General features: G+C 53.6%; 2 protein-coding genes across 3 annotated transcripts; one reads left to right on the top strand and one right to left on the bottom strand.

Moving 5' to 3' along the window:
- Positions 1-1,223: 1,223 nt before the first annotated feature.
- Positions 1,224-5,927, bottom strand: TRUB2 (TruB pseudouridine synthase family member 2). Its single transcript, XM_074846013.1, has 8 exons — positions 5,820-5,927; positions 5,622-5,738; positions 5,429-5,503; positions 4,815-4,876; positions 4,412-4,493; positions 3,745-3,817; positions 3,171-3,307; positions 1,224-2,432 (listed from the first exon to the last, which is right to left on the bottom strand). The coding sequence occupies exons 1-8, from the start codon at positions 5,914-5,916 to the stop codon at positions 2,143-2,145; spliced, it is 933 nt and encodes a 310-aa protein (XP_074702114.1). The 5' UTR covers positions 5,917-5,927; the 3' UTR covers positions 1,224-2,142.
- COQ4 (coenzyme Q4) lies at positions 5,894-12,025 on the top strand. Of its 2 annotated transcripts, XM_074846011.1 has the most exons (7): positions 6,004-6,076; positions 6,206-6,384; positions 6,874-6,970; positions 8,652-8,754; positions 9,102-9,231; positions 10,103-10,196; positions 10,825-12,025. In XM_074846011.1, the coding sequence occupies exons 1-7, from the start codon at positions 6,015-6,017 to the stop codon at positions 10,985-10,987; spliced, it is 828 nt and encodes a 275-aa protein (XP_074702112.1). In that variant the 5' UTR covers positions 6,004-6,014; the 3' UTR covers positions 10,988-12,025. The 2 variants fall into 2 exon arrangements, with proteins under 2 accessions (XP_074702111.1, XP_074702112.1); XM_074846010.1 differs by having other exon boundaries at positions 5,894-6,384.
- The last annotated feature ends 644 nt before the right edge of the window (positions 12,026-12,669 follow it).

Below are 12,669 nucleotides of genomic sequence, written 5' to 3'. Positions count from 1 at the left end.
GTTATTTCCAAATTTGAATCGAATCTGTCTTCATAGTGCTTAGAAACCAGAAAACAGTCACAAGGCTGCTGCTGAGAACAGATAATTGTTTCTGTGCTCTTGGTTCTGGACCTGGCACGGAAGCATCACTAATAAGTATCTTGTTTTGCCACAAAAGCTGTGGGGAGGGGTCTAGAGCAGGGGCACAGACAAAGCCTGTGTATTCTGTGATTCATTCCAGTGAGTCTCTGCTGATGTGCAGCTGTGCTTCTCGGGAGGGATTTTACTGTGGCCATGTAAGAATGGACTCTCAGGGGTATGGTTACAGGTGTATCCTTCCCACCATAAACCCCTCATGCCAAGCGTGGAAAGCTCCCGAGTTTTGGATTAGTTTTTAGGGGAGGAAAAAAGTCACAAGGTGGCTAGAACTGGGAAATGCTAACTTTGTTCTCAAAATCCATGTTGCTGTTTTGGCTGGTATTTCCTGTGTGCAAGAACTAGTTGAGCCTGGAGTGTTCCAGCCAAAATGTTAGTCTGGCAACAGCACGTGCAACTGGAAATGGTTTTTGCAATGGGATGTACAGAAATTCCTTCAGTTTGTGTAAGGTGTAAGCCGGGGAGGATGAAGTATACTCTGTTACCAAAGTTACTGAAGGTTATTTAAGGACTGAGAAGTCCATGTTTTCTTCCCCTCCTTGTAGGAGCGGGAGGATTAAAACTTGCAGCTGTGGGAGCGTTGTGGCTGGCTGCAGAGCTCACGCTCCTGCAGCGATGGGTCTGCACTTCAGTTGGCACAAGACAGTTGTCTGTGGGAGGTGCCCTGACCCCACTCCCTTGTCCGCGGAGGATGAAAACCCACAGAACCAACCAGCTGAGATAAGAGCAACTGCCCTTGGGGAGTCCCTGCGGCTGGCACGGTGACGTGCCACATGGTGGCAGCTCCGCGCTGCTGCTGCTGCTTTATGCAGAGCAGGGAAACCCAGAACAACTGAAAGATTCCAGAGTCTAAGTTAACGACTCCTGGGGTGCTTCAGGACAGGACCGCACTCTTTAGGTACTTCATCACGGCCCCTCTTACTGCTCCTCCCAGAGTTACTTCTTACACCTTAATGGCTATTGTCTGGAGGATGATATGCTGGCCTTTGGCCAAATCCAGAAGAGGAACAGAACAAATCTGCTTTCTATAAATAAATCTCCAAACTTGCTAGCTAAGTGTATAGCTGCAAAAATACTGAGTACAATAATGGTGTTAACTTCAGATTTTTAATTTAAATTTAGAAAGTGTATTTCTGCAAAGTCAGACCCAGCTGTAGCGAGCTAACAGAGAACAAATGGTATGACAGAGCTTACAGAGTTTCACTGAAGGGCAGTACATGCTGTCTGCATGGAGCTGCTGCAGAGCAGGATAGCACAGACCCCTGAACACCCTTGGCTGATCAGGAAGAAAAAAAAAAAAAAAGAAAAAAAGCAGCATGCTCTTTTTTCAATGAGTCAGTGTACTCATGGATGCGTACTGAGCCAAGAATCTGCCTCTTCCCCTTTAGGTCACTTTCAGTTTTATTTCTTGTGTATCTTACACATCAAGCAGCTATTACAAGCCACTTTCCTCATCACACACGCCTACTCTGGATATAACCATTTCCTTGCATTGCTTTGGGCAAGCTGTGTTTCCTCCTGCACGTCCCTCTTTTAGTCTGACTTTGAGCTCTTACGTGTCTGAAAGCAGGGCTAATGGAATGAAAACACTCCAAGACAACAGGGGGACAATAAAATCCATATAGTAGATAAGTTATGCTGCCAGTTGCAAGGAACAAACAAATCTGTGCAATCAAGGGAATACAGCTCTCTAAGATGCTGTCTATTTCCTGCTGCTAAACAATTTGGGGATGGGCTTTTATATCCCTTAGCAACCTAATGTTCCCAAAGTCAACAGGAATTTTGGCACAGCTAACTCCTGTTAATGAGCTGTTTGCGATGCTTTAAAAAAAAATTATACAGCCTGTCACTGAAAAAAATGCTTCTCTGATTACAGCCATCTCAAGGAAAGGGTAGAAGTGAACCGCAATTAACCTCTTTCCTTCTGCTGTCCATCATGTTGTCAGCATGTAGCTGCGTTATTGTGCTACAGAGATTGCTTGGGCACGTTCCCCCCGTAGCACACACTCAGCTGTCTGCAGCCTGGGCCATCTCCGCATCCATCTTATGAAGATGACTTTTATCCTGATGGCCTAGTGTTTTCTCTATCTCTGTTTTCACTTTAAGCTGACAGTCCCAAATTGCATTCTGTATACTCTGCAGGTCCCACTGGGTTCTCAGGAGAGCATCATCCAGTGTGAAAACACCGTCCCGTATTCTTCGCACTTGCGTGCACACGGCAGATGATTTCAGCTCCAGACCAATCTCATGAACTATTTTTCGGAGGTACTGCTGAGTCTCATGCAAGCACTGGATTTCTAGGAGGACAGAGAGGTTCCTTCAGAAGCAGCAAACAAACTCAGACCTTGTCTGTAAATCCAGACATCGCTCACAGTTACCTGAAAGAACTGGCTTGGTAAAAGAGACTATTTCAGATACAGCATGGCTGGATTATGATTTTTCAGAATACTGCAGGGTGTCTTAGCCCCTCCCAAAATGATACAGGATAGATACAGGAGAGTAATGTAGAAATTAAGGTATTTCAAAGCGGGTAAGAAAAGGTACCTTTTTAGTAAAACAAATAATTTGTGAGGAGACTGGCTGCAGGAAAGCAATCCACACTTTAAAAAAAAACCCAGAACACTGAACTGCATTACGCTGAAACACCAGGATAAGGAAGAATTTTGCCTCCTGTGTATTCACCATGCAAATTTTCTTGCTTCAGTCTAAGATCTGGAACCAGCAAGGAATAACCTGTGAGCTAGGTGCACAGCTGGCTTGATTTATAAAGCAGCTTCGGTATTGTGAGGTTCCAGGTCTTGCCCTACCAAAAAAATCTTTCAACTGCACTAAAGAGTTCATCTAACAAGGAGGTGCTTTTGTGACTCTGGAAACTACAAAACATTAAATTCTCTGTGGAGATTACCAGTTATGTGTTGATACAAAGTTCTAGCAATTCATTTTGCATTAAATCACAAGTAAGAAACTGCAATTTACTGACTGACTTGCTGTAATACATACTCAGACTTCCCCAGTACATTCTGTACCAGTCCTACCTAGCTGGAATTCTGGAAGTGTGAACTGGCGGCATCGGATTGCTGTGATGATTGGAGGGCTTTTTCCCATGGGGCGGATCAACCCTTTGACAGCCAGCTCATACGCCTCTTGTGTTTTCATATCAATGTTAGAATGCCTGGAAAAAGAAAAAAGGGAGCAGACACTTAGTACCTCTCTTCAATGGGATTCAAAATATCTCCACCCCCAGTAAAGCAGAGCTGCAATTTTTATTCTTAAAACTGCCTATGTGTTGAGTCTTTGCATATATTTTAATGCTGTACGTGTACTGTCAGTAGTGTAGCACGGCTTGGGATGGAGGTACTTGGTCATGTCTACAAGATATTTTTGTAGGTCCTAGTGTAGCTAATAGGTCCTAAAATAGCTGGAGATTTCAGGATACAAGGACGCTTAACTGCAACCTCTCACCAGAGCACAGAGCACTCTGAGTAACTTCTCTCTGTTCCTGTCTAGCACTACAACCTTTAAAGACTTTGATTATGGCTAACAAAATCATCCCAAATCAGCAAATGGCAGTTGGATCAGGTCAGCTGCATTTCCCCATTGGATACGTACATCAGCAGGGCCTTATGATTTGTTCCTTGAATGACAGCGAGAATCCGTTCCAGCTTCTCCCTTGTGATATGATCTGCAAACATTAAGGCAGAAACAAAGTCTCAATTATCCACCCAGAAACTGGAAAGAGACAGCAGTCTGAAATGTGCCATCAGGGTATTACTGTCCCTTTGGCAGGCAGTCACATCAAAATGGGCTGATGAGAACCGCTGAGGTGGCTTTAGCAGAGTCACTTCTCCTGGCTGTACTCTGGTAACGCACTGAGCAGCACAGCGCCGGCTACAAAGGGAAGAATTATCTTGCTTAATTGATTTCGAGATGTTGGCTCCAGTTTCTCTTACTGGGTGTTTGAAGAGTTTCATTCAGTTAAAGTTTCTAACCACTTTCTCTTAAATATGATTTACAGAGAGATCTGCGACCCACCCAATCCAGTAGCTGTGATCAGGACTCATACTGGCTTTGTCTATATCGTGGTTGTATTTAGAGCAGGTGGACTATGACATCAGGATTGCACATGGGCTGCGTGTAAAAATAACGACCAGAAAGCACTTAAGATGTACCTTTATCATTGTGCAATTTACCTGGTTAAATGCTTTACAGTTAGCATGTTGTTTGGTATTCTGGTTTGGGGTTTTATTTTTAAAAATACATTAATTCAGTTTCTTACCAAATGTTGTCTTCTCTACTAGCTTCCCCGTGTCTGAGAAGTCATCAGTGGCTTTACCAAACAGCCCACCAACAGTGTAAACCTTGAAGAAGGGCAAAGAGTGCAATTTATCAAAGAAATACTCCAAGCAATAGAGTAGCAATATTCTGCCATGCAGCTGCCAGGCAGTGCAGGCTATGACAAAGTTGCACAAAAAGACAACAGCGTCCTCTGCTCATACAGCCACGTGTGGATGCTCATGTGATCGATGAAATTCCAGACCCTGGAAAGCTCTCAAAAGCGTTGGTGGGTTTGAGACTCAAAAGCAGAACCACCGTCACAGGGCCAGTCTGGGTCACTGCGGCAGGGAATAAGTGTGAGGTTGTGCTCGGATATTGCGAGGCCGTTCAGAGCCAAGACCTACCTTGGTGAGGTGGCAGTTGTACAGATCAGTGAGTAGCTTGTTCCCATCGCCTATGCCAAGTACTGAAACACAGAAGATGGGGAACCCGTTATTCAGCCGCACGGAAAGTTACTGATGTGAATTCACACAGCGTTGCACGCTCACGTTGCCCTTTCCTCCCCCTGGAAGGGCGATGTCTGTGCGAGGTCATGTCTGTGCAATTAGACCCCCAAATTACTGCCTGTCATTAAAAGTATGATAAGGCTGTAACTAGGGCTCTTGGATTTCCCCAGAACTTTCCACCTGGGTACTTCAGGGCAGATGCTTAGCAATGCTGGCCACAGGGAAGCCAAATCAAGTGGTGGGGTGGAGATGGGGGGTTATGTGGCCGATTGCTGATGGTGTCACCAGCAGGAGCCTGGTGCCTCACAGTGCCGGGGTACAGGATCGCTCCCATCTCCCGGCCTTGCCAGTGTCTTGTCGCATCATTTCCTCTGCGTTTTAACATTTATACTCCCAGCTGGGTTGTGAGACCCGGGGGCTGCTGCTGGGTCACGGCTGAGTGTTCACCGCTCCTTCCCCACGTGGAAACCCATCACCGGCGGGACGCGGCACCGTTCTGGGACGAGACCCACCGAAGACTCCCGAGGACTTCACGTCCAGCCGGTGACCCGCTCCGATCTTCAGCTTCCTGAACCGCGGGCCTCGGACTGCAACGGAGACAGTGTCGGGGCCGGTAGCAGCCTCCGCCACCCCGGGGGCTCCCACCGTCCCGGGGCTCCCACCGCGCCACCCCCTCCCAGGTCGAGGCCCCGCGGCGGGTCTTACCGAGGGGGTGGTCGGCCAGCACCGGCACCCTGGTGGCCACCAGTCCCACCGCCCCCCCCGGGGCCGGTAGGAACCGGACGTGCTGCCGCGGGGCGCGCCCCGGCGCCGCATTCAGCTCTGCAAGAGAAGCGGGGAGACGGTCAGGGGCGGCCGGCAGCCCCCCGGGGGAGCGGGGGTGTCCCCACCGCCGGTCCCCACCGCGCAGCAGCCGCAACTCCACCGCCTCACGGACGCAGCTCCACGCCACCCCCGCCGGCTTGTAGACGGCGAAGAGCCCGCCCGGTACCGCCGCCATGTCGCGCTGCCCGCCCCGCTCCGCCCGCCCCGCTCCGCCCGCTCCGCCGGGCGCTTCCGGGGCAGGCGGCAGCGCGGGGCGGCGGGGAGGGGGGGGAGATGCTGCTGCTGCGGCGGGCGGCGGTCCCGCTGCTGCGGGCGGGCCTCGGTTCCCCAGGCAAGTGCCTTCCCCCGTCCCCGTCCTCCGCGGCAGCCCCGGGACCGACCGGGCGGTGGCCGCCCCGCTCCGGTGCCCGCGGGCGCTGGGGTCTCTCCGGGCCGGTTCCTCACCCCCTGCTCCCCGCAGGCAGAGCCTGTCTGAGCCGCGCCGAGCCGCCGGCCCGGGATGGCCGCAGCGGGGAGGAGGAGGAGGAGGAGGAGGAAGGGTGCTACCAGCTGTACCCCGGGCACATCCCCACCAGCCCGCTGCAGAAAGCGCTGCTGGCTGCCGGCTCGGCCTTTATGGCTCTCTGTGACCCCTACAGACACGGTAAGCTGAGCTGGGGGGGGCTCCTTCCACCCAGCGGCCTTATTAACGTCCAGCAAATCCTGCCCCGTGTCTCCCGGGAGTTTCTCATGGGACTTTTAATTCTCCTCCCATTGGGTGAGACATTTAGTAATGGGGCAAGTGCAGGGCTGAGCCCTGGCCCAGGGCAGAAGGCTGTGGAAAAGTGGGTGAGGAACCCCAAACACACCCCAGTGATCTCCTCCTGGCCCCCTGTGATGCCACCCACCCCATCTCATTCCTCCTTGGACCCCCAGGCCTCACGCCTGCTCCTACGTCCTTCTCTGTGGGTGTCACCGGGGCAGAGCAGCCCCGAAGCTGAAGATCCGTGGTTTGTGGGGCTCCTTGCTTTGCCACAGGCTTCCTGCCTGCTCCTGGCCGAGGGGTTCGTTGCCCCATTTCCTCACCTGCCAACTGAGGACAGCTGGATGTTGCAAAAACCACTCTTGGGTCACTCTCTGGTCTCTCTTTCAGACATGGTGGCAGTCCTCGGGGAGACCACAGGCTGCCTGGCCCTGCCCAACCTGCGAGACAAGATGAAACACCACCCTGAAGGTTACCGCATCCTCCAGTGCGTCCCTCCGCATCCCCCCCTCCCTCGCCGCGTGGTTGGTGGTGGGAGGGAGACACGAGTCCAAGCACATTTCTTGGGCCCTGTGAAGGGAGAGCCCTGCACTCCCTGGCTTGAAAATGGCACAGGCGTTTTGTTAGCTCTAACCCTCCAGGTTGTTTATTTTACTCTATTTTTAATGATCACGAGAGTTCTGTGGCAAGTCTAAGGGCAAGAGCAGAGCAGGCGCTGGGCCCAGCCCTATTTCAAATGTTGCTGTCTGTCTGTTCTGCTTCACTGCTGGAACTGGCAGGTGCCAACGCAAGGAGACGCAGCAGCAGGCACAGGGGAGAAATCCATGGACGTGGTGGGTTTTCATCACTGCTCAGCAATGGGTGAAAACCCACCACGTCCATGAATTTCTCCCCTGTGCCTGCTGCTGTGTCTCTTGCATTGGAGACTTCGTCTCCACTGGTCTGCCTCCTCCTTAGGCACCTCCGTATTTTCTTTTTCAGTGCCCGCAGCATCTCCCTAAGCTGTGAAATGAGGCCACTTCTCTTGTCTTCCTTGTTAAGGCTTGATCGCTTTTGCTTCCATGTCTGCAGGGACTTGTCGAGCGTATGTCGGGAGGGACTTTATGAATCTCTTATTAACCAAGATCTTACTGCTTATTTGCTTGCTTTCTCCCTGCTCCTTCTTATGTGTCACGCCTGCCGCTTGTGTATTGTTTGGGTTGTACCACATAGGGGCTGGGGAGAAGCTGCCTTTTGCCTCACGTTTGTGCAGAGCAGCCTGATTCTGGCTCCAGATGCTGATCTGGCAAAGGACACAGAGCACCAGGATGGGGCCGAGGAACTGCCCACGGAGAGGGGACAGCAAAGCCACCGAGGGCTGGGGAGAGGTGTCCCCACTGGCTCCTTGCCCCGTGGTATTGCAGGGATTTGTGCACACAAGTCTTTTTTTTTTTTTTAATCCTCTAGCTGCTGAGGTCCCTTTGACACCAAATACAGAAGGAAGAGCCTGCAGCCAGGGTGAAGCTGGTGCTAGTCCTGCTTATCTCTCTGACACCTCCACTCCAGGGGCTGAGCAGCTGCTGGATCCAGGGCTTTTATCATGGGAGGAATTTATCCTGTGTATGGAAATAAAAGAGCTTTTGTTTAGTTCCAGGGCTGTGGGGCACCTGTTTGCCAACAACCTGGAGAGAAGACCTTTCCATGCACGGTTGCCACGTGGCTGGCGGTGAAACCCTGAGCAGGAGAAAAATTAAACCTGTGTTTAGAACAAATTCCCTCCCCTTTTTAGGGTTCCTTTGAAGCTCTGGCTGCTTTGCAGAGATGCTAAAGAGCTCTGCTCTCCGGGGGCCGGCTGTTGCTGGAGACTGCCTGGCTGGCAGCCCACATGGCAGCAGCATTTTGGTGCAGAGGACACCGGTGTTTTTGCAACTGGAGTTGCTACAGGAGCACAAGATGAGAGCTCTTTTGTTGCTAAGGCTTCAGGTAGATCCTTTAAGCAATTTGTGTCCCAGCTTCAGCAACAGAAATAAGGATGATGCTATCCCTGCAGTGAGCAGTCAGGATCCGTGCAAGGAAAATGCCCGGGAGGGGCAGAGGCAGGGGATGAGGGCTTCCAGGGGCTCCCTTTCTCCAGGACTCCCTGCTGTGCGTTTCACTGGGAGACTCACTGACCTGTGTTCTCCTTTCAGGGAACGGCCTCGCATCCGTCTCTCCACCCTGGACATGTCCAAGCTGCGGGGGCTGCCGGACGGCTCGCTGGGCCGAGAGTACGTCCGGTTCTTGGAGGACAATGTGAGTGTGGGGTTTCACAGGGTGCAAACGGCTGTACTTGATCCCTGTGTTGAGAGCATGGATGTGCTTTAGAGGGAGATTGGAGCCATGGAGGAACCTGTGGGGGACCCTCCAGGAATGAGAGGGAGCTGGGGAGACCGGATGAGATGCTGAGTGTTGGACAGTGCTGGATTTGTCACCAGTGCTGCACAGTCCTTAGTTTTCATCTGTGTAAATGACACTGACCCCTGTTATTGGAGGCCGGGAGATGCACTGAGGAAAGGCACTACGTATTGCTGTGCATTAAACAATGAGGCCAGAAACTGGAGGTTTGGAAGGGGCTGAATTGGACCTCTTTGGATTTGCAGAAGGTTTCTCCAGACACCCGAATGCCACCCAAGTTTGTTGATGATGAAGAGCTGGCGTATGTGATCCAGCGGTACCGGGAAGTCCACGACCTGATGCACACCCTCCTGGGCATGCCAACCAACATGCTAGGTGAGCAGCAGCGGGCTCAGAGGGCTGAGCTGCCAAACCCCACTGATGATGCTCAGCTCCATCTCCCAGGAATGGAACAGGCTGCACCGGTCAGACTCCTTGATCCTCAGCCCGGGTTGGTGTGCAGGGCGGTTTGCATCATCTCTGTCCTGCATCGCTGGCTCTGTGGTGACCGAGAGGCCATGGGATGTCACCTTTCCCCTGCTGGGAGATGCTCTGCCCGAGCCCTGGGTTCAGGCAGCTGCTGGGCCTGCTGAGTGGGTGTTTGCTGCCTGGCAGGGAGGGTGGCAGGGAGGGAGGAATATTTCGCAAGCTCTGAGCGAAGGCAGAAGTGAAGGGTTCCTGGTTGCTCCTTATCTGTGTGTCTCCATGTCCTTTGCCCTCATTTTGTGTCTGACTCAGGAGCAAGCCGCAAGTCGAGCCTTGCTGGTGAGCCTGCGGGAACCAGCATGTCAGGTCTCCTACGCAGGCTTTGGCTGAGCCCTGGCAGCATCTGTAAAAGGTCTGTCCTGTGCCGAGAGTCAGGGAGAGCTGCGCAGGGAATCAGGCTTCAGCAATTGCGTTGCTCTGCAGGGAGCCGGCCTGCCTGGGAGGTGTTTCCCAAGCTCATGGGGCATCACTGTGGGGTGCTGCTCCTGTGGGCCATCCCTTTCGTGTGGGTGGTGTATGATGAGGCTCATCCTGGCACAGGATGAGGCCACGGCCAGCCCTGGGGAGCATTCCTGAGTCCTGCCACAGGGATGGAGGGGATGGGTGCGTAGCCATCCCGGGGAAAGGGCAGATTGTGCACCTGCATTGAGGGACCGCGCGGCCCTGGCTGGCCCTCGACCCGAGTGCCCTGCCTGCTGACAGCCTCCCTGCTCCCTCCCAGGCGAGGTCGTGGTGAAGTGGTTCGAAGCCGTCCAGACGGGGCTGCCCATGTGTGTCCTGGGAGCAGCGTTCGGCCCTGTCCGTCTCAGCACACGGTAGGCACCAGCACTGGCCGATGAGGAGGGAGTCTCTGCCCTGGGGATGTGCCAGCCTGGGTGATGCTTTCCGGTGTCCTCTGGGGATGAAGAGGGTACACTGCTAGTTTGCAGGGGGAGTCAGTCAGGGATCCCTCATGTGAACCTGCTGCTGTGTCCCCACAGCCCAGGGAAGCGGTGACAGCAGGAGGCATGGCTTTGCCTGGTTGCTGAAGCAGAACCTGATGCTTCATCTACTTCCAGCACCAAATCTCCTGTGCCAGGCAGGAGGAGCAATGCCCAGGCCTGGCTGCCCATGGCTGGGCACGTGTTGAGAGCCAGCAGGACCGTCACCACACTGGCGACCGTTCCCTGCCCCACCACATCTGTTTTGGTGGACCAGCACCGTTTGGGGAGTGGAGAACCTGAGGTCTGATCTTGGGTTTGCTGCCAACTGTAACCTTCCTGGCTCACTGTCCTCTTCTGTGCCTCAGTTTCCCCTGTGAGTTAAGCAGGAGGGATGCTAGAAGGGTGGAGGGGTACATGGGACACATGGGTTTGGCATCTGCCTGCAATGGGGACTTGGAGAAGGAAATAAAAAACAAAACGTGGAAATCAAAACTGTCACCTCCTGTATTGTTTGTTCCAGAAAGCTGCAGGTCCTGGCCACTGAGCTGGTTCCCTGGGCGATTCGGAGCGGGCGCAACGCCAGCTGTATCCTGAACGTCTACTACGAGCAGCGCTGGGAGCAGCCAGTGGAGTCCCTGCGGAAGGAGATCGGCATCTTCCCTCCCCCGGCCGTTCGAGTGTGAGAGCTCAAGTCCGGGGAGGGGACAGGGAATCCCCGTTGGCAGCAGCAGCTGTCCCCAGCCACGCTCCATCTCCTGCCCAGGAGCACAGCGTGGCTCTGCTACCAGCCGCTGCGGACCCAAGGGCTGAGTTTTCTCCTGCCAAGAGCTGGCACCCTCCTGTTGGTAGAGGACAAGTGGCACCTCCCTGTGCCATGACAAAACTTGACCCTTTTTGCTGTGTGTGATTCAGTGGAGGGATGGCAAGACCCGCCATGCCTTTGCCAGCTGGGTCTGGCTGCTCGGGTACCCCCCAGCAACAGCGCTTCAGTACTGATGCTCTGAAATGCTGGGACGGGAAGGGAGCAGAGCTGGTTTACAACACACTGCAGCAAACTGCTGCCTCAGCCTTCTGCAGCTCTGGGGCTGTATAGGTAAATCCCTTCTCCCACCCTCCCTGGAAAGGTTGAGGCTTAAAGTCTTAGGGCCACCCTGGACTGGAGCTAAACTAGTGATTCACAGAGCAGCCCAAGGGCAGGTTTGGTATGTGCGACAGTGAAATCCCTTCTTGTGCTGGTGCCTAACTGGTCTCCTGATGGGTCATGTGGGACGTGCCTCACGCCTTGGAGACCAGGCGGTGTGCGATTGCATGCCCACAGGAGCAGGCAGGGAAATACCTTTCAATACTATCCCTGCTGGATTGGCTGTTCGAGAGCTGATCCCAGTCTGCTGTGTCTCCCTGTAGTCCCTCCCCATCAGAAATGCTGAAATCCACGTGCTTGCACTGGGTTTTCAAGAGGAATCATCCCCTCCTCGGGCAACAAAATGACGTGATTGGGAATAAGGGGCTGAATCCTGAGAGTGCAGAAACGGCGGCTGCTTGCACTGCGTCTGGGAGCTGATTGCTGTCTGGGTTAATTAAACAGGGCTCCAGACTGCCAGCAGCTGGAGAGCAGAGCTGTCGGATGCGAGGGCAGAGCCACGAGGCCGGGGGCTCTTTGTACATGTGGGTTTGCTGTTGAAATTCCTTCTTGCTTAATAAAATCCACGGTGGAGCTTGTGGTTTGTTACCCCTCTCCTTCCACCCCATCTCCCCTTCTGAGGGGGAGATCTGCTGTGAAACCTCACCCCTTTTCAGCTCCAGTTCTGCTGTTCTTTGTGGTGGCAGGTGATAGCAGGGCACACGGGTGCTCGCGCATCCCTGGGGACCGGGGTGCAAAACGGGCTGTGGAGCTGCAACTTTCCAGCTGGGATTTGGGGGTGCTGGGCTGCTGAGTGGCTCCTGGTGGTGGTTGTTGCAGAAAGGCCCAGACAGGGGAAGATCGGGGTGCGGAGCAGGAAGGGGGGCAAGGCCGGGGACTTCCTAAAGTGGTCCTGGTTCCCAGGGGAGGGAGGGGGTGCTCTGACTGGGGTCCTTTGGTGGTCCTGGGAGGGGTTATGCAGCCGGGGGACTGGGCGTTGCCCCGCTGTGAGATTCACTGGCCCCGTCCCAGTCTCCTGAGGGATGCTGGAGCAGACAGGCAGAAGCAGAGGCTGATGGTGTGTCACTCCATCCGCAGAGGCTGAGCAGGGACAAAACTCTCGTTTTTTGGGCTATGTTTAAGAGCAGACACCAGAACAGGGACTGGCTTCCTTCTTGCGCTGCCTGACTCCCCGTTTTCAACTTCTCCCTCTATCCTCCCCCATCAGCCACGCTTTGGGTTTTT

This window comes from Strix aluco, chromosome 20 (assembly GCF_031877795.1).
Source record: "Strix aluco isolate bStrAlu1 chromosome 20, bStrAlu1.hap1, whole genome shotgun sequence".
Classification (NCBI taxonomy): Eukaryota; Metazoa; Chordata; class Aves; order Strigiformes; family Strigidae; genus Strix; species Strix aluco.
This window is presented reverse-complemented; position numbering and strand designations above follow the sequence as displayed.